Consider the following 24,251-nt stretch of genomic DNA (forward strand, 5'->3'; position numbering starts at 1 on the left):
ACGGTAAATAGCCATGTCAGTCTCCTTCTCATAGCCGATGATGGTCTCCCTTTGCTGAGCTGAAGACTGAACAAGGAATGCCAGATCCTTGGAAATTAAGAAGAGTTTATGAAACACTTTTCATTTATGCAGCCCTTGGTACAAAGCTGTGGGAAAACACGTCAGCCCTGTTCTCAAAGAGATTATATCCTATTTTGGAATACCTATATGGAACAACTCCCATTATTGAAGATTTACCATGTACCCCTTTCTGCATACATGAACTCATTCTGATCCGGTATGACTTACTTGCACATATTGTAGGTTTAATTCCAACAACAGCCCCATGAGATTGTTTTATTACTCTCTCCGTTTTCAGCTGAGAAAGAAAGAGGCGCTGAGTGGTAAAGACCTGGCCTGAGGTTGCACAGCTAGAAACCGGCAGATCCAGGCATATTCTGTAGGGATTCAATAAAAGAAGGGCTGGCTCCATGGGGTCTTGACTTTTTGATCATCCTCACTGATCTTTCCACATTTCTCAACTTTTTTCCTCTAGAATTAAATTCCATTCTGCCTGTGATCCCAGCCTCCAGGCTAGCCAGCCACAATCAAGAAGAAAGAAACACAGAGCAATACTTCTGAAAATCAGCCTTTTAATCTATTTGAGCCCAACGAGTGGGGAAAGAACTAAATCATTTTCCCCCCTTGAGACTGTTTATAAGAATAAAGGGTCAGAGGTGTCTCTTCCATAGGAAACTGACACCCCCCATGTCCTCAAGAGTTTGTTTTTTAAAAAGCATAAAAGTGGAACTTCAACTCCTGTGCGTGCCACACATTTCCCCACCCCACCCTGCCCACCCTCTACAGGTGCAGGTATTCACACACCAAAGAGATTCCTTTCAGTAACTGGGGAACAGAATATGGGAAAAAAAATCCATCCAAGTGGCCACAGATACCAGAGATAACCAAATGCAGTTTACACTCACAACATCAGTCAACTCATATGCAGAAGGGGACACTTTTCTAATTGGAATCCAGAGCCAAAAATTACAAATGGCAGACTTGAGCTATATAGATAATTTAAAAACCTCCACCAGACACTCCCCTTAATTACAAAAGTATGCAAACAATCTTGATATAAATGGAAAACAGGCAGGCAGCTCTCTCCCTGGGACACAAGGGCATACCTAAAATTCCCTGGGTGGAATTCATGCCTGGACCATTGCTGCTCCCTCTCAGGGCTGAAGGGGAAGGATGAGGGTGAGCGGCAGGGGAGGGACCCAGCTCAGGAGCAAGTGGGGAGACAATGGAGCTGCCCTAGGGACCAGAAACATGTTGCTGTGTGGCCCCATCTCCAACAACAGGAGAAGGACTGGTCTGCTTTGCTTCCCCCACTGAAGCCCTTGGGATTGATGGCAAGTGTGTGGGAGATGGTGAGACATGATTTTATTAGGGCTGCAGAGAAGGATACTTTCTGTCTGGACATAAGCACACAAACCATGTCTGTTGTTCAAAGGATGACTCCCCATTTAAAACCAGCCCCTCCACCAAGAGATGCTGTTGCCACACAGCACAGGGGCTGAGGCACAATTGGTGGGGGGTTCCGAGAAACAAGGGGAAGAGAGGAAAGGGAACTCGCCACCCGGCCAGTTTCCAATGGGCAGACCCAAGTCTCCACCGCTGCTACGTGACCACTGGGCATCTACTTCTCAGAAGAAGAAGATATGGGTGGGGGTGAGGGACGTGAGCCCGGGCTCTGGGATGGGCGAGAAGGGAAGAGCAAAAGCGAGGGTTCCATCTATGGCGCCACACCTCAGGGGCTCACCTGGGAAGTACCGTCCTTTGTTGAAGGTGCCGAGGGGAGGCAGCTTTGGGCAGCATGACCCAAAGCAAAGAGCCCTGGTCTGCGGGCTGGCTGCCCAGGGCAGAAACCAAGTGATTGGTGCATCCAAATGGTGGGAGCTTCAAGATTGTCAAAGCCTGGCTGAGAGCTGGTCGACATGGATTCTGGGCTGTTCCCCTAAGAAGGAAGGGACTGCAGCCCTCCCGGGAGTGGTCCCCGATATCCCCGAACCCACCCTGCCTGACTCTGGTGTTGGGGCTCCCCAGGAAAAGGGGCACCACCACTTCAGGCAGTGTAATTCATCTAAAATTAAAGATGGGGAAAAGAGGTAGCTGCAAAACCGTGAGCCACCCCCTACCTCCCCCAACCCCCACTTTGGGACGCAGCCAGATCCTGGGCCAGGTAAGAGGGCAGGAGGAGACAGGGCGCTGGAAGCAGGGCTGGCGGTCTCCCTGGGTCCTCGGCCATTGGGCCGGGTGGGTCGTCAATGCATCTTGCCCAGCTGGATCTTCTTCCAGGCCTCCGAGGCTGTGAAGATACAGGAGTCCAGAATGCCGGCCACAGTGAAGGTCCCACCGATGATGGCACAGATCTGAAAGGGGGGGGGTGGTCAAAGGTCAGTACTGGCTGCAGCGCCAGGCCAGCTCCCTCCCAGATCATGAGACAATGAGCTATGGGAGTACAGACGCTCTGCCCCATGACTAATGGGGTCTGGAACATACGCAGGGCTCAAAAAACTGCACTTACTGGATGACGAATTTAACAATAAAAGTAATCATTATCAGCTCCTTTAAATCCCTTAATCGCCTTCTGAATGAGGAAGGGGAGTATTAGACCCATTTCATAGGTGAGGAAACCAAGGTTTAGTTACGTAAGTAAGTTCACACAGTATGTAGCAGAGTGGTGACTTGACCTCAGCTCTGTCTTCACCCTGGAGCCTGTGGTCTTAACTTCCACCCTAAACTTAATCAGAGTTATACAATCCCGTTTGCAGATGAAGGAATGGAGGTTCAGAAAGGCAGTGCCAATGGCCCAAGGTCACACAGCCAGGAAGTGGCAATCCTGGGACTTGAACCCGGATGGGACAGGTACGGGCCTGGTGCTGCCTGTGACGGAGCTCTGGGAGGGGCTGAAGAGGCAGCACAGGCCTGGACGGACTGGGGCGAGAAATAAATCTCTCACTCTCAGACGCTTGCACTGAATCCGGGGGACAGGTAGTAACCAAATAATCATACCATCAAATGCAAAATTACAACCAAGGAAAGCGCTACAGAGCACAGGGGGCCTATGGTGCTACCAGAAAGCTCGTATTGGCAGAGTTTCTTATGGCGCTATCTACTTTGGGGGACCAGAAACTTCGTTGTACTGGGTGCCGGGGCACGTTAATTAGCAGCGTCTCAGGGGCCTCTGCCCAGGGGTTGCCAGGAGTACCCTTTCCCGCCTGTCACGACAACCAAAATGTATCCAAATGGGGTCACGTGTCTCCTGGAGGTGAAAACCGCCCCCCAGCGAAGACCTGCTATAGTAGGGGGGATGATAAGGAATGTCACCTGTTGCATGTCTGAGCTCATGACGTCCTGTATGACGGAGCAGAGCTCACACAGCACTTTCTCTGTGCCAGGCAGGGCTTGAGTGCTCTGCCCCTCCCTCCTCCCTCCTGAATCCCAAGGCCAATCCTAGAAAGTCCTACTCTTATACGTATGTGACAGCCAAGGAAACCGAGGCACAGAGACATTGTACTACTTGTCCAATGCCACAGTAATTCGTGGTCGAACTGACAGTTCAAAACTCTGGAGTCTGCACTCCTAACACGGCCCTCCGCTGCTTCTCAGGCATGAAGCTTCTCCGCCGAACCGAGTGACTAACTTTGCTTTGAAGTTGTCGGGACTCCACTTGTGACATATCAAAGTAATGCGATGCTTTACTCAAAATTTTCTGGCCTACCTATCGGTTGCTTTCTGGTTCCATAAAAGAATCGAAGTATAGACAATGGCAGGTAAAAGAAGTTCACAGAAGGTTTGCAAGGCAGCTTTAAATGCAGTCTTCGCCTTGAGCGCATACTTTGTGCCAGTCACAAGAACCCATACGACCCATCACCCGTGGGCCACGCCTCCGCCGTGCACCTGGGGGCCCAGACGAGGAAATCACTTTTCCAAGGTCACACAGCAAGTGTGTGGCACAGTGACGTCTGTCCGCCTCCAGAACGCTCACTCTTTCCCCCTGCCACATTGAAGGAGCGCTTAGATGACCACAGGACTAAGAGGAAGCCCAGCGGAACAGTGCAGAAGGCTCCTGAGCCCGCCCTGGAGGCACCACTGGGTGGCCGGCCAGCCGCTGAGCCCCGACCACTGGAGAACTCCGAGAGACAGTGGTGCCTTAATGGACCCTGTGGTGCCCCGAGGAGGAGGCCAGGAGACACAGCGGAGGTGAGAGGGTAGTGCGCATAGAACCAGTGTTTATTTTTAAAATGATATTTCCACGAGATGAGCTAAGCAGAGGGCTGTGAGGCCCATGGCAGACAGAGCGGGTCTGCACGGACGGGCTGTAAGTGGAACAGCTGGCACTCCAGTAAGAACAGCCCAGGAAACCAGAGCAGCCCCCCAGGGAGTGAAGAGGCTGGGGGTCGCTGGGGGGGATTATTATGAAGTGTTTTCAGCAGGCAAGGCCTCTCCCTGCCAGCCTCAGAGTATGACGCAGGGGCACTTTTCAAGGAAGATGACGGCAGGGGAGCTGGTTTATTTCGGTAGAGTGGATCAGATGATAGGAGATTTTGCACCGCAAAATGCTTTTAGAGCTTGGATCAGAGAAGAGGAAATTGTGACTTAAGTGCAATGCAGCAAATAATAAAAAAAAAAAAAAAAGAAAGAAAGAAAAAAGAAAACCACACACAGATACACACTCCACCGCCTATATCCACACACACACACTTTGGAACCCGAGCATGCCTATGATTCACAAACACCTGGCACCCAGTCTGGAGCCTCCTTTTCCTGGGCTGGCCAGGGGCAGGAGACAACACATGCATTGAGGTACACAAGAAACACACAGCTGCGGGGAAGCTGGGGCCCTGGAGCACACAAGCCACTAAGCAACTGACCCCAGCCAAGTGAGCTGCTGTCAGCCTGAGCGTAAGGAGGCCCCGCAGTGAGCCCCCATGTGCGTCTCCCGATACTACCCAGCTCAGCAGCACATCTCCCCTTATCCGACTTCTGTTGAAGGTGCTGGTCACTGGTCAAACAAGGAGGGGGATTTTTGGCACATTCCAGGGTGGGGTGAGGCACCTCCTTCCTACTGAAGGAAACCTAGCAGCCTGCTTGATGCTGCCAGGGCCCCCTGCTTTCATGATTTTGCCATTAGTTGGCTGGGACCCTCCTGACGCACTCATATTCATAGGTGGTGACTGGTGCGAGATGAAGCAGGGGTCACAAGGAGAGGGGTCCTGGGGTGCTCTCAGGCTGTAGTGCTCCCTGGATTCTGACATGTGGGTGGCCACAGAAACCCCCAACCCCAGGAGGTGACCACATCTGGACCCTCCAAGCTGGTGCCAATCATGGCCGCCTTGGGTCCTGAGGAGGCCACAGTTCCTGCGTCTGAAACACAGGGAAATACATGAAGTCAAGAGGCTGCACCGGATGGGGTGCAGGCCCTACATTGGTGATGGCGAGGTAACAGGCTTCACCACATCTCTAGAGCAGATCTCAAGAAGAGACTAAGGAAAGGGCTGCTGAAAGGGAAGATGGTGGCCCGGCACCTTGCTGACCCATGGGGATGCACCAACATGAATACAAATGACTAAAAGTGAAGGTAAAGCCAACCATACAACTCGTCGCTGGAAGTGGAGCAGGGAGCCCTGAGCATGGTGGGGATGAGGTGATGCTGGGGGGGGGGGGTCTGCCATGGGGGCAGAAAGGGCTCAGCCTTGGGAGGCCAAGTCACGGTTGTCCCTCGCTCACTCTAGTCAGAGAGAGTCTTTCCGGGCCTCAGCTTTTTTCATCTATGACACAGGGAAACCACCCCTACCCCTGCCAATTGTCCTACTGCAGGAAATGCCTCTGGAGCTCCCAGAACTTAATAGGTGCTCAGTAAATGCTACTTAACCTAATCTTGCAGTTGACCGGAAGGCTCCGACCTTGTTGCTAAGATCTGAGATTCTTGAAACCTCTCTGAAACCCCCTCTAAGAAGAACAATGGGTAAAATACCACTTATTTCCCAGAGCCAGACTCTGGGTCTCCATTTTCCTTTTTCTGTTAGCTGAGAACAAGCCAATTCATAGAAAGACAGGACAGCAAAGGTGTCCCAGGCACCACATGCAGATTCTTTGCAGTGGCCCAGGTCCCAAGCACTGCAAGGGCCCCTTCTACAGATGGGGTAGCTGAGACCTCAGCAGGATATTTCCTCAGCTAAGTGCCAAGAAGTGTTTGTGATGAAGCATAGCCCTCGGGGGCAGAGTACCTGGGCTAGAGGTTATTTCCATTCTTTGGCCAGCCAGGGAGCTCTTCAATCTCCCCAAGACTCTACCTCAACCCCAAACGCCAAGAAGATACCAGAAGTTCCTGATACAAAGGTACTTCTGGCTGGGACCCCTCCTGTCGTGTGCCCTTGTGTCATCCTTACTTCCCATACCTCCGTTTCCTTACTTTAAAAAACAGGAAGACTAATCCTCACCCCTCAGGACTGCTGTCAGACGGAATGAGTGTGTCACACACACCACCATGAACGCCTGTTCCCTTGCTTCCTCACTCCTGCCATGTTCTGGTATCCCAACCAGCCCCTGAGGCAGGGGGACAAGCTCAGGGGAGGGTGGTGAAGGAGCAGAGCCACTGAGTCAGGAAGGGCCGCCACAGCCAGCACATGCAACCCTACTCTGGTCAGCAGCCCTGGCTCCGGAAATGGAAACAAGGAATAATCGATATCCAGGCCCCGGTGAGTCTGAGAGGAGTGCATTACTTTGCTTTCATCAGAAGTCATCAATAATGCCCCTTTGTTCTTTAGCAGAGACTTCTGTGGTTCTACCAGCTTCCCAACCTCCCACTATGGCTAGCATGAAGTCAGCTTGTCTACCTTGAAAAGGTGTGTGTGTGTATGTGTGTGTGTGTTTCCCTTACAGTTTAATTACGGCTTTTAATTCCTTATAATATGGAAAGGACGTGTTCCAACTGCACTGGCTGGAGAGCTGAATCCATCCATTGTTCCACTGACACTAATGTTTTCCCAATCTGTCGCCCCTCCCCCCATTTACTTTTCCACAGTGGGCAGTGGAGAAGCACGACACACACACACCAACACGGGGGGTGGGGCTGGAGACTGTGGGCTCTGGAGTAAACATTCCTGCGGGCGGATTCCAGCCCAGCCACTGTGGCCAGGAAAGCCAGGTCACCCCTCCGAGCCTCAGTTTCTCTCATCTGTACAATGGGGCCCCCCCGTGAGGACCAAGATGACCTCTGTCTGGCCGCCTGCTATGCCACAAGTGCCTGGGAACTGTTCATTCACTGTCCTCGTCCAGGCAGCAATGCTCGAAAAGCTTATGGAAAAGGCACAGTATGAGGAAATAAATAATGAATCGGAGTCCCATCAGGCCGGTGGCGGCAGACAGACTGGAGCCGCGGATGAGAACACCGAGGCTGCGGCTTTGCAGGGGTGGGGGCTGTTGTGGAAGGGACGCTGATGATGACTGGGCCCTGGAAATGTGGGGCAGGACAGGGTGTGGTGGTCTCCATCCAGGGGCGTCACGCCTGCCAGACCCCCCACTCCCACCCTCTGGGACAGGAGCCTGCGGGAGAATAGAGTCCTCTCCCCACCACTCTTACGATGGCTGCAGCTGCAAGATACCCGCTCCCCTCCCCCAAAACCCACCTCAGTGAAGCACCTACTATGTGTCAGGCATGAGCTGGCAATCTCTTCTGCCTTCTCATTCGATCTGTGCAAGTACTAGGGAAATGGGGCGACCCCCATTTCACAGATGGGGAAGCAGAGGCTCAGAGAGGGACTGGCTTGTTCAAGGTCACACAGCTACCAAATAGGCGAGGGTGAGGAGAATCCAGCTCTGGAAGGCTGCAAAGGGCCTGCTTTTTTCTGTTAGAACGCCTGCTTCACCCCCAACCTGAGGCTTCCTCCAGTCCCTGGATCACGCATGGATGGCGTCTTTGTATTTATTTTCTCAATTCTGTTAGGTTTTATATATCAAATGTCCTGAAGTAAGGGGACCCCATCAACAAAGTTTACGAAGAAGCTTGTGTGGCTGTCAAAATAAGTGAGTTTGTAAAAGGGAGCTCGCTCCATTCCAATATTCCTTACATGTCTCAGAATCTGCCTTCGAATGGCAAGCACCAGCAGCTTCCATGGCCACCGAGAGATCTGTGTGCAGACCCAGTTAAGCAATCTGTCCCTGGTACACAACCTTCTAGAAGATCTAGCTCTGCTCAAAGGTCTGGAAAGATCGGAACCAAAGTATTTTACACATGTCCAGCCCTGAGTAACTGAGCTGCTAATGTGGGCTCTATGTTACTGCTCACTTAATACAAATTGCTGTGGTAGAGGGGTGGACCGAGGCGTAGACCCCTCCATCCGTCTGCTCAGTATTTGACGCCTACTTATCTATCACCTTCCTCTGCTGCCCCAGGCCTGGAGACCAGGGCTGACTAAGGCCCTGCCCTGTCTTCCTGGAGCTCCTGGTCCAGGAGGGAGAGACAGACCAAGGGAAGCCTGAGTAGGCGAGATCCGGGTCCAGCTACAAAGCTGGTCTCTTCCCTACTCATACTGCCTTACTGGGCAAAACCTCCCCAGTTTTCGGTTTGTCTCTTCTCAGCTGTTTTTACATTCTCCCCCAAACCCCACTTCCCACCCGAGTACCTGATGCCTTTTGTCTAGGGCAAATCCTTGCAGGCACCCAAATAGAAGAGTGAAAGGTAATCAGATCTGGGCAGGAAAATTTGCAAACGACCAGCCAACCAGTTTTGGACAGCTGATGTGGGCTGGTCTTTTGTTGTTATTTGGTTTTTTTGCGGTTTGTGTGTGTGGCGGTGACTTTATCACTCATGCTCACAATGTCACCTTGTTTCCTGCTGTGACATTTCTTCCTGACTCCCAGCAGGGAGCCACTGTTATCAAGTCACCCTGTTGTCCTACCAAGGGCTCCATGGTTTCTGGGAACTTGGTTGCTGGGACATCTTTGAGAGCCCTTGTTTTGGAGGATGGAGGCTCCCAAGGTAAGTGGTGGAGGGGTGAAGGTGGGGTGAGGATGTGACAGAAGCAGACTCTGGAGTCAAGTCCCAGCCTCGCCATTTACTGGCTGTGTGACCTTGGATGAGTTTCTTTACCTCTCTGGGCCTCAGTTAATTCATACATATAACAGGAATGATACCATCTACCTTGGAGGGCTCCTGGGAAAGTTAAAGGAAGTAACTATAAGATTACTTGGTACACAGTAGATGCTTAATCGGCATAGCTATATGATCACTTCTTTGAGCAGCTGTGTCTCGTACATATTTGAGTACCTGCATCCAGGCTAGGCCCTGAGCTAGATGCTGGGGACACACAGGGACATCAGACGTGGAGCTCATCGTAAGTAGGCCTGGCAATCATAAAGTGCAACCTGAAGTCTGGGGCACTATTTCACTGGCAAGAAGCACCTGGAGGGCAGGCACGGTGTCTAATTCAGCCACCCTGCTGCCCAACGGGAGCGTGCCATTACCAGCTGCTACTTTTTGGTGGGCAAAAACTGTCACGGCCAAACTGGCCCAATGTGGTACTTTCTGACTTCTGGCTGTTCCTCCCTAATAAAATGAAATACACAAGGACAGTGATGTGACACTTCTGAAGTCATCCAATCTGTCACCGCAACCCACTTGAAGGCAATCCCAAAAAAGGGACTCCGGCAAGTGGCAGGGGCAGGGGACAAATGTGCGTGTGTGGGAGGGGGCACTTTGAAGGGGATCACTTGCATGTCGTTAAACACCATCTGTTTATTCCTTTAGTGGCGGAATTTTCTGGAATAGCACAGAGCGGAAGTCTGAGCAACGTGCCCTGTGTGCCCAGAGGCAGAAGTCCCTTGCAGCCTGATGGAGAGTTCCCGGAGGAGGGATCCTCCTCCGTTCAGAATCGGGAGGTCCAGGTCCGTTGCAGACCATGAGACCCTAGAGGGGCAACCTCAAATAAGCCAGGAACTTGATAGGTACAAACGCGTCAGGGAGGCCCCACTCGCCGTCCCCTCCACACCCACACCCCCTTGAGCTGCACCCCACCTCATTCCAGCCCACCCACAGCTGCCTCCGCAGCCCCGCAGCCGCCACATGACGACATCCTGGCCTCCGGCCTAAGCCCTCTCTTAAGCAGCCCCTGCGAGGAGCTATTTGCAGAGGCCCCCACTTGGGGCTTGGGGGCTTTGCACACAAGTGTTTGATTTTAAAAAGAGAAAGAGAAGTCGCAGCAGGTGCCCCCACTTCCACCCCGGCCCCACCCCGGCCTGCCCCAGCTCCCAGAGCTCTTTGTGCCGTGTGTCTGCGTGTGCGCGTCATCCCCACATCTGCTGCCGCGTGACAAGGGCCTTTGGAGCTCCACAATGACGCCATCTGCCAGGGACAGCCGGTTGGCTCACTTGGGGCTGACCCCCACAGTTGCCGTGGCAACCATGAGGGTGGCACGGGGCCTTCAGAAAATCCACCAGGCTTGTGATGTCAGGAGGTTCCCTCAGCCGGGTCCATGCTCGGGGGGAGGTGGACGGGGCAGAGATGGAGGTGAGGCTGAGGGCCAAAGGCAGGAGGAGAAGGAAATGGGAGTCACAGAGTATCTGGCCTCTGGGTTACGAAGGACAGGCTCTGCCCCTGTGACTTCTTGGGACCTCCGGTTCTCAGAAGTCCACCCCCATCGAAAGGGGCCACAGGGCCTTCACAAAACACGCTACCATTGGGCACCTCTGCACATACTCTCCCCTGGGCTAAGGCCCTCTCTGCTTCACTCACCAGTCTAGAAAATGTCTCTACATCCTTCAAGACCCACCTCTGGGTTTTCTTCTTCAAATTTTCCAAACAAAAGGGAGTCGTTGCTATCACAGTGCCCGGTGCACAGCTCCAGCGGAGCCCCCGCTGGACGGGACGTCAGTTCTCTGCGTGCTCACACCCCTTCCCCACCAGCTGGGAGCGGTTTAAGGACAAGGATAAAGTCAAAGCCGTCTCTCTCTGTTGCCCTGCACAGGGCCTGGCATGTGGCGAATTCTAGCACAAGTTTAGCAAGTGGCTAAGAAATGAAGCAACTTCATTTATTGGCTAAACTTTTGCCAGGGATTTTTCTGCCACTGCCACTGCCAGTGCCGAAGACCTCAGGGCCTCTGAGAAGCACACCACACCTTCACAAACACACCTACTTGTGTCTTAGTTTCTTACTCTGGGTATGCAATGGGAGCACTGGGGTAAAAAACAAGCAAGCAAACAAAAAACAAAAAAACCCCAAAACATTTGGGGTGCTACCCTGTAGGGCCTTAGGTAAAATCACTTGCTCACCAGTCCCCTGGCTTTTGGGTCAAAGGATTTGTGCATCACTCCCCAGTGGCTGACCCAATCTCCCTGTGTACCAGACAGTGGACGCAGGACCCCTTGCTGGGCATGTCCCGATCTGTATTGTGGCAGGTCTGTAATTTCTGCCAATCTGATAGGACCAAACTGGGTCTTATATTTTTAATCAAATTCCTCCAATCTCTAGGGAACTCGGGGCATCTTTTCACGGCCAATATGGTCTCCTCCATGAATTGACGGTCAAGTCCTCACCCTTTTTTCTTTTTGGTTGCTTAACTTTTTCTTACTGGCTTATAGGAAGCCTCTCTGTATAAATTCTGAGAATTATTCCTTTCTTGTACGTGTGTACCTTTTCCCAAACTGTGTCGGGTGTCTTAGCTTTATGGTAGGTGCCCTCTGTTGACTAGAAGTTTCAAATTTGTATGGAGTCAGAAAGCAGCATAAAGTCTGTTGTGAGATTCAAATAAGCACTAGGGCTCCGACACCCTTTGCACCCACGTGGCTTTCTATCAGGCAAAGGGCTTCCCTTTGATGATGTCCTTTGAGCCTCATGGGGCCTGGGAGGCGGAGAGACTAGGGCCTGTTATTGCTACATAGTGGATCATAAGATGGAGACGTTGTTGCGGACATCTGACTTTTTGCCTCTTAATATCCACCCCACTGTTTTCTAGTAACTGACCCCTGATTTTTCTCTTAGGGAACCCCAGCCCCTCACAGTCTTTGTCCCCGTGATCTGGCTGGGGCTGGCCAACTGGGGTACTCCTTTCATTCTCTCGGCCCCAAGGTTGGAAGGGGAGCTGAGTGAGGCCAGGGACAGTACTGTCGTATCCAGGACTCAGGTCAAATTACTGAGAAAGAGACACTTCCTATTCGTAAATTCTTTTTGACAATGAAGCCAGTATAGAGGAAAATAGGACTAAAAAAAGGCCTATTTCGGACAACATTTGTGCCTGGATCTAGCCATGCCTGAGGCTTACTTACATCAAGCCAGCTGGATGTGGACTTCTGTCTTTCCTGTTACAGAGTCCTGACTAATACAAATCTAGTGAGAGCCAGGAATGAAAGATCCAGGACTACACCCTTGATCTTGAATCATTATTAAAAGTATGAAGACGTACAAAAGCATAAGGACCTTCAGGCCTCAGTTTCCAAATCTGTGAGGTGAGGGTACTCACCCCATCTCTTCCACCTCAGCTGACTCGGGCTTATAAAACATCTCGGGCCTCCTGGCTGAAACAGGGTGCCGTGAGCCTGCTGTTCTGCACCCAAGGACACTTTGAACGGGAGGCCAGGAAATAGCATCCTTGATAGAAATACTCAGCATCAAAGAAAAATGACATCAGCTTGCAGCTGCCCCAAAGAAAATCAGATTTGATGGAGACAATGGCAAAAAAAAAAAAAAAAGGAAAAAAAAATCAATGAAAAAAGAAGAGAGAACAAGCAGGCAGGAAAGAAAGAAGAAACCTGACAGCACAGCAGCTATAATTGGAAAACAGACATGGGGAAAAAATGAGTTCTATCTTCACTGTAAAAGGATAAGCCCTGCTAATAAACCCATCAAATAGAACACTGGAGAGAATCACAAATATTTCATTGAGCCATATAAAAATCTGCTTAACAAATTAAATTCATTTAGTGACATTCCCCTTTGGAAACTATTTTCTTGATGACACGCCATTGATATTGACACGATTCTGATAACATTTCTTAACATCCGAGGGATCACAACCTCCTGTGTACAGCCTGAGATCCCAGCCCTGCGGGCTGCCTCCTGTTCCTTCGAGAACCAGCAGGCGTGCCAGGAGAAGGGGCGCATGGCAGGTGCCCCACTGACTCACCGTGGTGATGAACCTGTACAGAGGTTGACGTCGCTCCGTGTACTTGACCGTGATGGGGCTAAGGTCATAGCGGAACCAGATGGCAGGGATGATGCGGCCCGTATGGCTGTAGGCTACGTACTCCTGCGGTGGGGGAGGAGAGAAGGGGGACGTAAGAACCAGACATACAAACCATGCCTCATGGCGGGTGGGGGTGGAGGGTCCTCTGGCGACCCCACAAGAAGGGGTCTTCTTCTCTCTTGCCTGGAGCCAGACTCCCCCAGTTCCTCTCACCCTTTCCTCTGGGGGCCCTGCTGTCAGCATCTGGATGGGCAGCATTGCCGGGGGCACATTTTCAACCCTTTTGGCTGCTTGAAAATTGACCATATGACCTGGAAGCAGCACCAGAATCTGAGAGCAGAGACGTGAAAGGACAGGTACGTTCTGGGCTCCAGCGGAAGAAAGGCCTATTTCCCCCTCTAACTCCCGGCCATGCAAAACCCATTCATCTACTCATTGATTGTTTACTGGCTGCTGGGAACCCTGAGGGGAAGAAGCTCTCCCCCATCCCCAGAGGGGGGGTTGACAATCTGGAGAAGGAAGCAGATGGAGAAGGCTATCCACAACACCGCCACGTTGTCCACACTGTGCCACAGAAGCCTGGAGTGCTGGGGGGGGGGCTGGCGACGGATGACCAACTCACCCCAGGCCGTCTGGAAGGCTTAGCGAGGAGGGGGCATTCTACACCACACATGACATCCTGAGGGGTGTGTGTGGGGGGGTGTAAAAGAGAGGAGTATAAAGGCCACGTGGGGAGTGGGCATCTTCAGAGAACACAGAACTAGGAAGACAGAGGGACCCCACCACAAGGCTTCCTGAGAGGCATCTGGCTGGGTGGGATTAAAAGGATGCTAATGAGCTGAATTAACGCGTGTCCTCTCTGGTCTGGTCATTTGCTGGAAACTTCTGGGCTATTCTCAGTCATCCGCAATAACCGCAGACCAGACTAAACCACAGGGGGAGCCCCCAGTCCCACATGCTAGGACCCACGCTCTGAGTCTTCTCCACGGATGACCCAAGACCTACCCGCCCTGATGGACTGCGGCCGGCTCTGACGGGCACGGCCCACTTTTTCCCAGGGCAGGCTGCGGCCAAGGCCACAGAGAGAGCTGAGCAAGCTGTTCTGGTTGCTGGGTCTTTGCCAAAGCCTCAGGGGAAGGAGCCTTGGGCAAAACAAGATCAGCTTTCTCCAGGGAGAGCTGATGGGGCAGGGTGACTGTCTGGGTCAAGGCCCAGAGCGGAGGGATAGAGGAGAATAATGGAAAACAGCAGCAGTAGGTACCATTTACCCAAAGCCTCCTTTGTGGACAAAGCGGTTTTTAAAACACTGCCTCATTTGATAGCAATCTTATGAGGTGGGCACCATCCCTTTTACAAATGAGTAAACGGAGGCACAGAGTGGTTATGCGACTTGTCGCAGGCCACACAGCTAGCAAGTGACTGAGCCGGGTCTGCACCAGCAGTTGGCTCCAGCCCCACCTTTTCTGCTCAGACTGCATCCCTACCCCAGCCCCTAGATGCTGTCAGCACCTGCCAGATACAATGAGATGCCCTTCAAGAGACAGTGAGTGAAAGAAACAGAACTCCCTTTGGAAAGTCACACCACAGTGTCAATCAGCACAGTAGAGCCAGGCAGAGGACCTCAAGTCATATGGGAGAGAGCAGCTCCCAGCCCGACAGACTCAACGGCCCCTGTCCAGGCTGAGTGGGTGATGTGAGCAAGAGGCCAGGCTCTGGAGGCAGAGAGGAACCCGGTTCCAACCCCCCACTTGGCCACTTTGTAGCTCTATGACCACCTCTCAGTGCCAAGACAGTGTCATTGTCCCCAAATCTGTAAAATGGGGACAATGACAGTCCCAGTCAGAGCTGTCATGACTGAAAAATATGGTAGAGATAGAGAGCTTAGCATAATATCCAACCCATAGTAAAAGCTCAATAAATCATACCTATTACTCTATTCTAATTATCAACTGTGCTATACAATGTATCACCTGTAAGGGGTTTGGGCAGCCCTAGAACAGGAGGAAAAGGACAGTCCTGGTGATAAAGGGATCCACTGGGAGTGCCTCAACTAACATGTTTCAAGCATTCACGTCCACTGGCAGGGTCATCTCCAGGGAAGCTAGAGGCTGTCTCAGCTTGAAACGACTGTCAGTCATCCCATTCTACGGGCTCTGACCGTGTTCTGCTTCCCATAAAGGCCTACCTGCTTCTCCATGACTTTGAGTATTGGGGTCCTAGGACATTCCTGTTAACCACTGGCCATCTGGTGATTTTGGATAAAGAGCTTGTATCCCAGGGGCCAGAACATCTGTTGTGTGTTGACCAATCAGTGTCCTGAGTCTGAAGGACTGGGGCCAGATGCAAGGCTCTCTCTCAACAGATCACACCCCATCTCCTGCTTAGATTTCCTCCCCTTGATTCTGAGCCTCGCCTCTCATCTTTATCCAGGGACAGACCCTGGCCAGAGCAGCCCCCGAGAACAGGCCTCCTGAAGGGAACCAGTGGAAATCCTACTCAGATACTTGTCACTTCTGCTTACAGCCAGCAGATGGCGCAATTGCACACAGCTGGGCCCATAGACCACGTACCTTGTTGGCCACGGTGTACTGGTAAGAATACCGCTGCTTGCCGCTCTTGTCCTCGTACACGGTGGGCACGATCTTCAAGATGTAGTCGTGGGAGGCGAGAGCTGCAGGAAGGACACAGAAGGATGAAGCAGGGGGACAGGCACTGCCCAGCTGGCAACTTTATGTCATTTCAACCCTAAACCTGCTCAGCATTGTTGCGGGGCTGTTTTCAAATTTTCATCACCCAAACAACTCTTCCTTTTCTCCCTTTGGACGCCAGGAATTGAGAGACTCCTCCTATCAGGATCTTTATTCCTGCATTGTATATGATATTAAAATTCTGGAAATGACCAATGTCCACCAATAGGGCAAACATTGAAGAGTGGGTACTGGGAGAAGCCACTGTCCAAAAGATATTGTTAAGTGAAAAGAACCAAGTTACAGAACGGAGTGAATAACATGTTTCCATGTACTGGGGGCAGGAAGACTCACTCTACAGGCATGAATATATAGAATTTTCTGGAAAGATACCCAAGAAACTATTAGCAGTTTTAGCCTCTGGGGAAGAAGGCAGGATTTGATAAAGATCACATTTCATGGTGCACCCCCAGTCCTGTATGAATATTGTTGCTTTTGAAACAAGCTGGGTTTCAGTTTTAAAAAGAAAGAGCCCATGATGGGGTGCCTGACTGGCTCAATCGTTAGAACACGCGACTCTTGATCTCAGGGTTCTAAGTTCAAGCCCCACGTTGGGTGTAGAGCTTACTTTAAAAAAAATTTTTTTTTATTAAAAAAAAAAAAAAGCCCACGAACCAGAGAAACTGCATTTATAAAGAACTGATTCATTTCTTTCCTCATTTTCAATTAATAGGAAATCAATTTTCCCTCCACCTGGCCCCATCATACTGCACTGTAACTCTTACCCACCATCACTGGATGGGGGGAGGGTGCAGGGGGCAGGGACAAAGCCTTCCTCATCTCTTGTCCCAGAGCCCTGCACAGGGCCTGGCACGGGGTTGAAAGTAGCAAGTGCTTACTGAATGAACGAACAGATGGAAGGATGGCTGGTCGGAGGCATGAATGGAAGAACAGACGAATCAGCTTCTGATAAGCATGAGGTAACTGGGATCAAACACTAGGCTGACAGAGTGCTGGCCCAAAGCTGCCACATAGCACCCAGGAAAGAATTCCCTTGGATCATGCTTCTGGGATGCCAAGAGAAGCTCAAGGACCCCTCAGTTACTGCCTTCTACAATGTCCGGGCAGGAGCTAAAACCACACAGAACTTTGATCTTCTGTGTTCTAATCCTGGTCTACTGGCTCAATCAGTTCTGAGTCCTTGGACTTGCCTGCTGTAAGAGGTTAGGGGATGCACACGGCATTTATGGCCCCTTCCTGCTAATACTGCGTCTTGGCAAGGAAAGGGCGGTGCTTCCTGAACTGTCTTGAGACCTGATTCCTCTGAAAACCTCAGAAAAGCCCTGCAGCCTCAGGGAGAAGCCCACAATGACCGCAACACCCCTCTGCTCAGGCCCACGGGGTCCTCAGGTGTCAGGAGCAGGAGAGGCACCCAGGATTTAAAAGGCAGACACCTGGGCCTCATCCCTCCTCAATGGTTCTGGGGTGGGGCTCAGAATCTGCATTTTAAACTGGGAGCCCAAAGATCATACTTGAGACACCGTGCTCCAAATGCCCGTCGCCCTACGTTAAAAACTTGAGGGAATGAAAGGCTGAAAGCCTTATGAAAGTCACACCCGTAATAGGTCTGTTGAAATTTGTACAAAATACAGATGATCATAAAGAGAAAAAAATAAAAACCACCCACAAATCTACCATCACAGAAAACCATGGATTCACGTCCTTCTGTATAAACCGCTAGACTTACATTTATGTTTTCCTAAAACAGCATCATACGGTACCGTTTTCGAAGAACCAAACACCACAGATACCATTTTAGGTCCCAGACACAGAAAGCAAGAAGCTCCACTCTGTTTTATTTGCTGTAGTAACCCCGAGCACAGTGCTGGCACATAGTAGGTGCTCAGTAAATGTCTGTTGCCTGAATGTCGGCGAAGTTCTGACCCACCTGCACGTATCCCACGGCGTAGCCCCGTAAACGTACTCAACCCACCCCTGGGGCTGGACACTGACGTCACTCCTCATTTTCACTGTTAAAAACGATGACCTAATGAGCATTACTGTCCTACATCTTTGCACACTCTCTTAATTATTTCCTTAGCTTACTTTCCTATGAGTACAAATGATGACTCAAAGGCAATGACCATTTTTAAGGCTTTTAACACAATTTGCCAAATGCCCCCTAGAGACGCCGCACCTAATTCCGCCCACATGGATGGCTTGTCAGTGGACCCCTCCTAGGGGCTGCTGGATCCGACCCGATCCAGGCAGGCCCACATACACTTTGTGCTCGCAGCCTCCCTCCCTCCCAACATCTTATATGGAAAAATTCAAACACATAAAAAATGGGGAATCCTATAATGAACCCCCCCCGCCAGTATCCCATTCCTCAATTTCAACAATTAACAACACACGGTCAATTTTGCTTCATCGTTCACCCTACCCCATTTTATCTGGAAGCAAATCCCAGACATCACATCAATTCATCCACAGATATTTTAGTTATGTCTCTATAAAAGATAAAAAAAATCCACAACAACCACAATGTCCTCATCATCATGGCTAAAACATCCACAATCACTCCTCAGTATCTTCAAAGAGAGTGGTGTGTGCCGGAAGAAAAATCGGTTACTAGAGGTGGGAGTTCCTTTAGATAAGGTGGTCAGGGAGGGCCCCTCGGAGGTGGTGGCATTTGAGCTGAGACCTACGTGATGAGAAGCAGCCCTCAATGGGAAGGTCTGGGAGCAGAGGGGGCAGCAAAGACAAAAAGGCCCAGCAGGGAGGCCAAGCTGAAGAGCTGAGGGAATGAAAGCCAGCTCTACCCTTGGCTGCCCGTTGTCTGATCTCACGCATTTTCTTCCCACAGAAGCCAGCCTGAGATGGCTCTTGTCACTAGCCCTAGTGCAGCCAGGGTTTTCTGCCCAAACCCTCTACCAGTTGCACAGTCTGGGTCCTTCCGAGCTCAGCTCTATGTCCATCTCTGAGGGGTCCGTGCTAACTGCGAGTGCGTGTAGACCACCACCTTGGGGCAACGTGCTGCCCTCCCACAGAACTATACCAAGGACACCAACATGGGAAGGATCACCTCCCTCTGTTAGAATCAAACATTTGCCTGAAGACAAGGAGACGCCACTGTGTGTCGCTAGCTGCCGGAGGAGGCAAGGACGGGCCCGCACCCAGCGGGAAAGCAACCGGACAATGTAAAGCAAATACCGTAAATATCACAAGCATTGCTGTGATGGTAAAAAACAAGGAACGTTTTCCATGAGAAGACAATGGCTTAATAAAGCATGGCAGAGCTGCGAGAGGGGCAGCCATGCCTCCTCACCACTGCAAACACCGTACAAAAACCACGGTCACCTAAAAATGCCAAGCACAAAAATCAGAAGGTAAACTGCCGTCTGCTGGCTTTGAGATGATGACTTCTGCGGATGGACGAGGGTTCACAGGGACACGGAGAAATGAAAAGTGTGCTTTGTTGCGAGTGGGGGATCGGTCATGGAGAGATGTTTTCTTTTGCTTGAATTTCTGACCATCAGAGAGCAGAATGTATTTTAAGAAACAATGAGAAAAGCCTTACGGATAAAAAAGGTGAGCTCATAGGTGAGGAAATAAGGAAAGTCAAGGTCATCTGTCCTGCAGGATCCAGGGGGTGACTCCATTTAAGCAGACAGGTCTCCTGGACCCATTCTGTGCATGCATCCAAGGCCCCAAGTGTGTGCAGACGTGCATATATAGGTGTGCAAAAATTCATTAGATCAGCCAACAGATATGTGTGTGCAGAGGTGTGTCAGTGTGTAAAGACATGGAGCCCCCTTTAGTTGGGGCCAAGGTGCCAAAGAACCGAGTGGGTGGAGGGCTCAGGAAAGGGGGCATTTATGGGTGGGAGGGGCTCCAGCAGGAGGAGAGTGTGGGGTCGGGTGGGCGGCCCAGATGGTCAGACCTGACTGGGCCACCCTCAGCCCTGTTCTCATAGTGCCACTGGAACCAGGATGAATTTGGGCTCTGCCATGGCTCGCTGTGGGATCTTGGGTGATTATCTCAACTAAAAACAATTGTGCGACAGTAATGATAATACTAATGATGATAATAGCCGGTACTCACTGAGCTCCTATGATGGGCCTGGGGCTGTCACATCCTTTCCCCGGGGAGGATGGGGACAAGGCACTTTTCTCCCCTTGCCTGTCAGATAGGGCTAATTCCACCCTCCCCACAAGCCAGCTATGGGAATGGAGCGTTCACGGCTCGGCTGACAGTGAGTGCTTGATACACGTTCCCTTCTTCTCCCCCTTTCCCTGCTCCCAGTTGGGATACGGGATACATACGGTTGGAGGTGAGTCTGTCTGCTCCCCCGAGAGCGTTGAAAGCTCCGTGGACATTCTGGACCTGCGGAGAAGCACAGTGAGCAGACTGACCCCAGGATGCCACGTCCTCCGGGCCTGGGCCTGGCCGAGAGGGGATGGTCAGGTGCAACCTGGTGTAGGGACCTTACCCAGCGTGGTCTATCTCACAGAGAAGTTGTAGGAAGCAAGAAACAAACACAGCCTGGGCCCGGCACATGGTAGGCATTAGCTTGCTTCCCATCTTGGGCCCCTGTAATAGACCACTCCATCCTGAGTACTTCTAGTCATCTCGTTTAGTGCCCCTAATGATGTACTGTTGAGCCCATTTTACAGAAGAGTAGACCAAGGCTTGGAGAAAAGCTGAAGCTTGTCCAGTGTCAGACAGCTGATATATGGCTGACCACACTCCAAATTCAGGTATCTGACCTCAAGCCTGAGCTCTTTCCATTAAGCCGCTTTGGAAATACGAGTAAAAGTGGGTCTGGGTCCCAAGATATGCCTCCTGAGGGCCCCTACAGCCTTCTGAGGACCCAGGGCTGCTGGTCTCCCACTGTATCTGCCGCAGAGAACATATAGCAGCTGTGAAGAGCCCTCTCCTCACGGCAGCTGGCCCCACTGTGTGCCCCTGGCAGGGCCTGATGTCGAGTGGGGCTGAAGGCCACATCCTACATCTTCTCTGAGGATGAGGGGAAACCATGTCAGCTACAGGAAAATCGAAAGCAGGTCAAGGCATGCCTGTTCCATGGGGCATGCCACCATGGGCATGGTTAACAGGGGCTGCCAAGTTAGTCACCCTGGAGGGCTTCCTGGAAGAAGTGACACGCTATGATCTGTAGGAAAGTGGGAAGTTAATCAGGCAAGCAGCATCTGTGAAGCATGAGCCGGGAGACTGAGGAATAAACAGAGGCCCGTGTGGCCCCAGGGGAAGGGGGTGAGGTAGGTGGGGACAGGCTCCTGCAGAGAGGGCCACTTCAGAAACAGTGGGAAGCAGCTGGGTCACCTGATCCTTGATCCTGGTCTCAGGTGGCTGATGTTTATTGAGCATGTAACAGAGCTGCACACTCTTAACAAGCCCAAAGAAAAGGAAAGGTTGTCCACTGCTGCCTTAGGGAATGACAATCTGAACCCAAGAGGATGGTGGCTATGGAGACAAGAGCTAGAATGTTCCCTCCCATAGTCACGTGTCATGGTTTTACCTCACATTCATTTGTATGACCATTTGAGTAACTTCTGTTTTCCCCTCCGGACTGTAAGTTCCACACGGGCAGGGACCATGCTTGTCCTCGGCAACGTGCATAAGGCACGCAATGTCCGTAGCAGGTGCTCAATAAATATTTGTCACGTGGATGATGGATGGGTAGATTTTTTTCATTTAAAGAAAATCCTATTTAGCCCATAATTAGACCAAACAAAAGGCTGTTACTGTCTTGCTCTGCCAGTGGCACATAGCAACACAAGACTGTTCCCCCCCATCTGTCCCCTTCCCTTCTCCCTGCTGCCCTGTCTCGCCTGGCCTTGGCTGCAGCCCTTCGCTCACCAGTCTGGCCTCATGGCCCGTCTTCCACACGGCAGGTGGGTGCTCTCACACACCAACCTGCCCCAGGCAGCCCCACCTGCCTGAATCTAACACGGGTCCCTCGCCCCCCATAAAGCTCCGCTCCCTACTCCCCTTCTGCGTCCTCTCCAACTCTGAGGAGTTCTCACTTCCCAGGCCTTGTGACAGAACATCATTCTGATGATGTGGACATCTGCTGACCCATTTTTTCTAAAAGTAACCTTGAAGGTCTTTTATATGAAAATGACCAGCTGGGTGTGTCACACCGTGGAAGATGTGTCGATGCCCCTTGCCCATGAGACTGCCCTGTCGGCTTGGCCAAATCCTTCTCACTCTTCAGGGGTTGGCTTACGTGTCACCTGCGAGGTCACCCTCCTCTGGGAAGCCCTCCCTGACTTCCCAGGCTAGGAGGAATCCTGTCCCTGCTCCCATATCACTACCCAGAATCCTATGCCTCTCTTGTCCTTAACCCTCCTTGTCCTATATTATCATGTTTACTTATTTACCTCTTCTCCTGAAAGCAAGAACCCGGTATCATTTACCTATCATGTAGTCCCAGGGCCTGGCACAGAGTAGAAATTTCAAGAGGGTCTGATGAATCCAGACTGTATGAGGCACAGTAATAGAAGACCTGGGGCCAGACATACCTGGTTTCTTATAAGCTGTGTGACCTTGGGCAAGTTACGGAATCTCTCTGACCCAGTTTCCTCCTCAAGAACAACATATGCCATCCAGGACCCTTAAGGGAGTCTTTGTGAGGATTAAACCTGGGGTCCCCTGTAACGCTGCTCTCTAGGTAAGAAAAAACAGGCTTCCGGTGTCCACAGCTCCCACGAGGAAGCAGTGGGGCGTGGTACAAAGACTGGGTTTGAATTCTGGCTGTGCAGAACCAAATGGCCCTGGACAGTTTCCCCTGTGCACGCCGGAGCTCACAGCGACTTTTCTCCCAGGGCTGCGGGCAGGTTTGCCCAGCTGCTGGGTCTACAGGCAGCTGGGGCACTGCCCAACACTTAGTATATGGACGGCCTGCTGCCTACCCCTGCCTGTGACTTGTCAGCTCCTGTCCCACTGGGGGTGATCATTACCCCGCATTCTGTCTTCTCCATGGCTGCATGAGCCCCTCAAAGGCTGGCAGCCCGCTCGGTCTTGCAGGGCCTGGTGCAGAGTTAGGGTGCAGAGAGCAACAACAGTGGTAATGGCTCATTTCCTCGACCGCTTACTCTGTGCCTGGCACTGATCTAAGGGCTTTACGTGCAGGAATTCATTTTATCTTCACTACAATCCTCTGAGGCAGGTACTATTTACTGTCCCCATTGTACAGATGAGATAACTGAGGTGCAGCAGGAATAAATCCTTTAAGGTCACACAACTAGTAAGTGGTGGAGCCAGGCTTTGGATCTGGAAAGGAAGGCTGGGGAGCCAACATACGACAACCCCGAGTAGAGAGCGGGGACCCCGTGGCTGGCGAGCCCTGAGTGAAGGGGGTCCCCGGTCGTAGGGCAGGCTGTGTTTCACCAAGCGTGTAGGCAGGGAGTCTGGCTCACAGCACCCAGGGCGGCCAGGCCTTCTCTGTTCCTAAGCCCTGTTTCCAAGAGGAAGATCTCTGTGGCCTCCAAAGGGGCTGGAGCAGTGATGACTGGCCCCTCAGGCTGGACACAAGGTGCCCACAGGGAAAGAAGCAGAAGCAATGTGGAGTGGAGAGGAGCTGTGAGAGTGTGCATGGGCGTGAGGGGCAGTGTGCCCTCAGGAGGGCGCACGGGGGAGGCCGGACCAGCAGCGCTGCCGGAAGCCAGACTCTTGATTCAAACTCAGGCCTTGCAACAGACTGGCCCTTCCCTGTGCCTCAACTTCCTCACCTGTAAAATGGAGACAACAAAGTACCCACCTCTGGGGCTGCTTAGAGAGTGAAAGAAGGTCCTGCGTCTGAAGAACGGTGCTTGGCAGGTGCACGGAGTGGGGCAGCGTGGGCACGAGTGTGTCTGTGGGATGTGCCAACATGGGCGAGCTGTGCGCGTCTCTGGGTGGTGTGCGTGCGCTGTGTCTGGACAAGAGTCTGGGTGTGTGTGCATTTGGTGTGTGTGTTTAGAAATGCGTCTCAGGGTACACATATGTCTAATGAGTGTGTGCGTGAGTCTGAGCACATGTGCGTGCGCATAAAAAGCGTAGCGGTGTGTGTGCTGTGCTTGTGGGCCTATGTGAGCCCCAGGAGCACACCACCACCATCCCTGGGGGGACCCCACCCTCCCATATCCTTAACCAGAAACCAGGATTCTCATCGAGCAAGGCTTGGTGGCAGGACCTGGGGTCCCGATCCCAGCACTGTGGCTGGGGCAGTTACCTCTCTACTCTGAGCCTCAGTTCCAGAATCTAGCTTCAGGAGTACTGGGAGTAGTGGAGAAGAGAGAACATCCTAGCTCCCCTGCCCGCCGCTGGTGGAGA

General features: G+C 51.8%; 1 protein-coding gene across 4 annotated transcripts in view; it reads right to left on the reverse strand.

The window, feature by feature from the left end:
* Positions 1–612: 612 nt before the first annotated feature.
* ERGIC1 (endoplasmic reticulum-golgi intermediate compartment 1) overlaps positions 613–24,251 on the reverse strand; it is a 101,799-nt gene continuing 78,160 nt past the window's right edge. For 3 of the 4 annotated variants that reach the window (XM_034656733.1, XM_034656732.1, XM_034656729.1), the window contains 5 exons: positions 21,454–21,641; positions 20,240–20,300; positions 15,798–15,898; positions 13,168–13,290; positions 613–2,414 (listed from right to left, as the gene is read on the reverse strand). In XM_034656733.1, the coding sequence (XP_034512624.1) occupies positions 2,307–2,414; positions 13,168–13,290; positions 15,798–15,898; positions 20,240–20,300; positions 21,454–21,641 (581 nt within the window). In that variant the 3' untranslated portion in view covers positions 613–2,306. The remainder of the gene's footprint in view (positions 2,415–13,167; positions 13,291–15,797; positions 15,899–20,239; positions 20,301–21,453; positions 21,642–24,251) is intronic. The other variant, XM_034656731.1, reaches the window with a different exon arrangement.

The sequence above is a fragment of the Ailuropoda melanoleuca genome, chromosome 3 (assembly GCF_002007445.2).
Source record: "Ailuropoda melanoleuca isolate Jingjing chromosome 3, ASM200744v2, whole genome shotgun sequence".
Classification (NCBI taxonomy): Eukaryota; Metazoa; Chordata; class Mammalia; order Carnivora; family Ursidae; genus Ailuropoda; species Ailuropoda melanoleuca.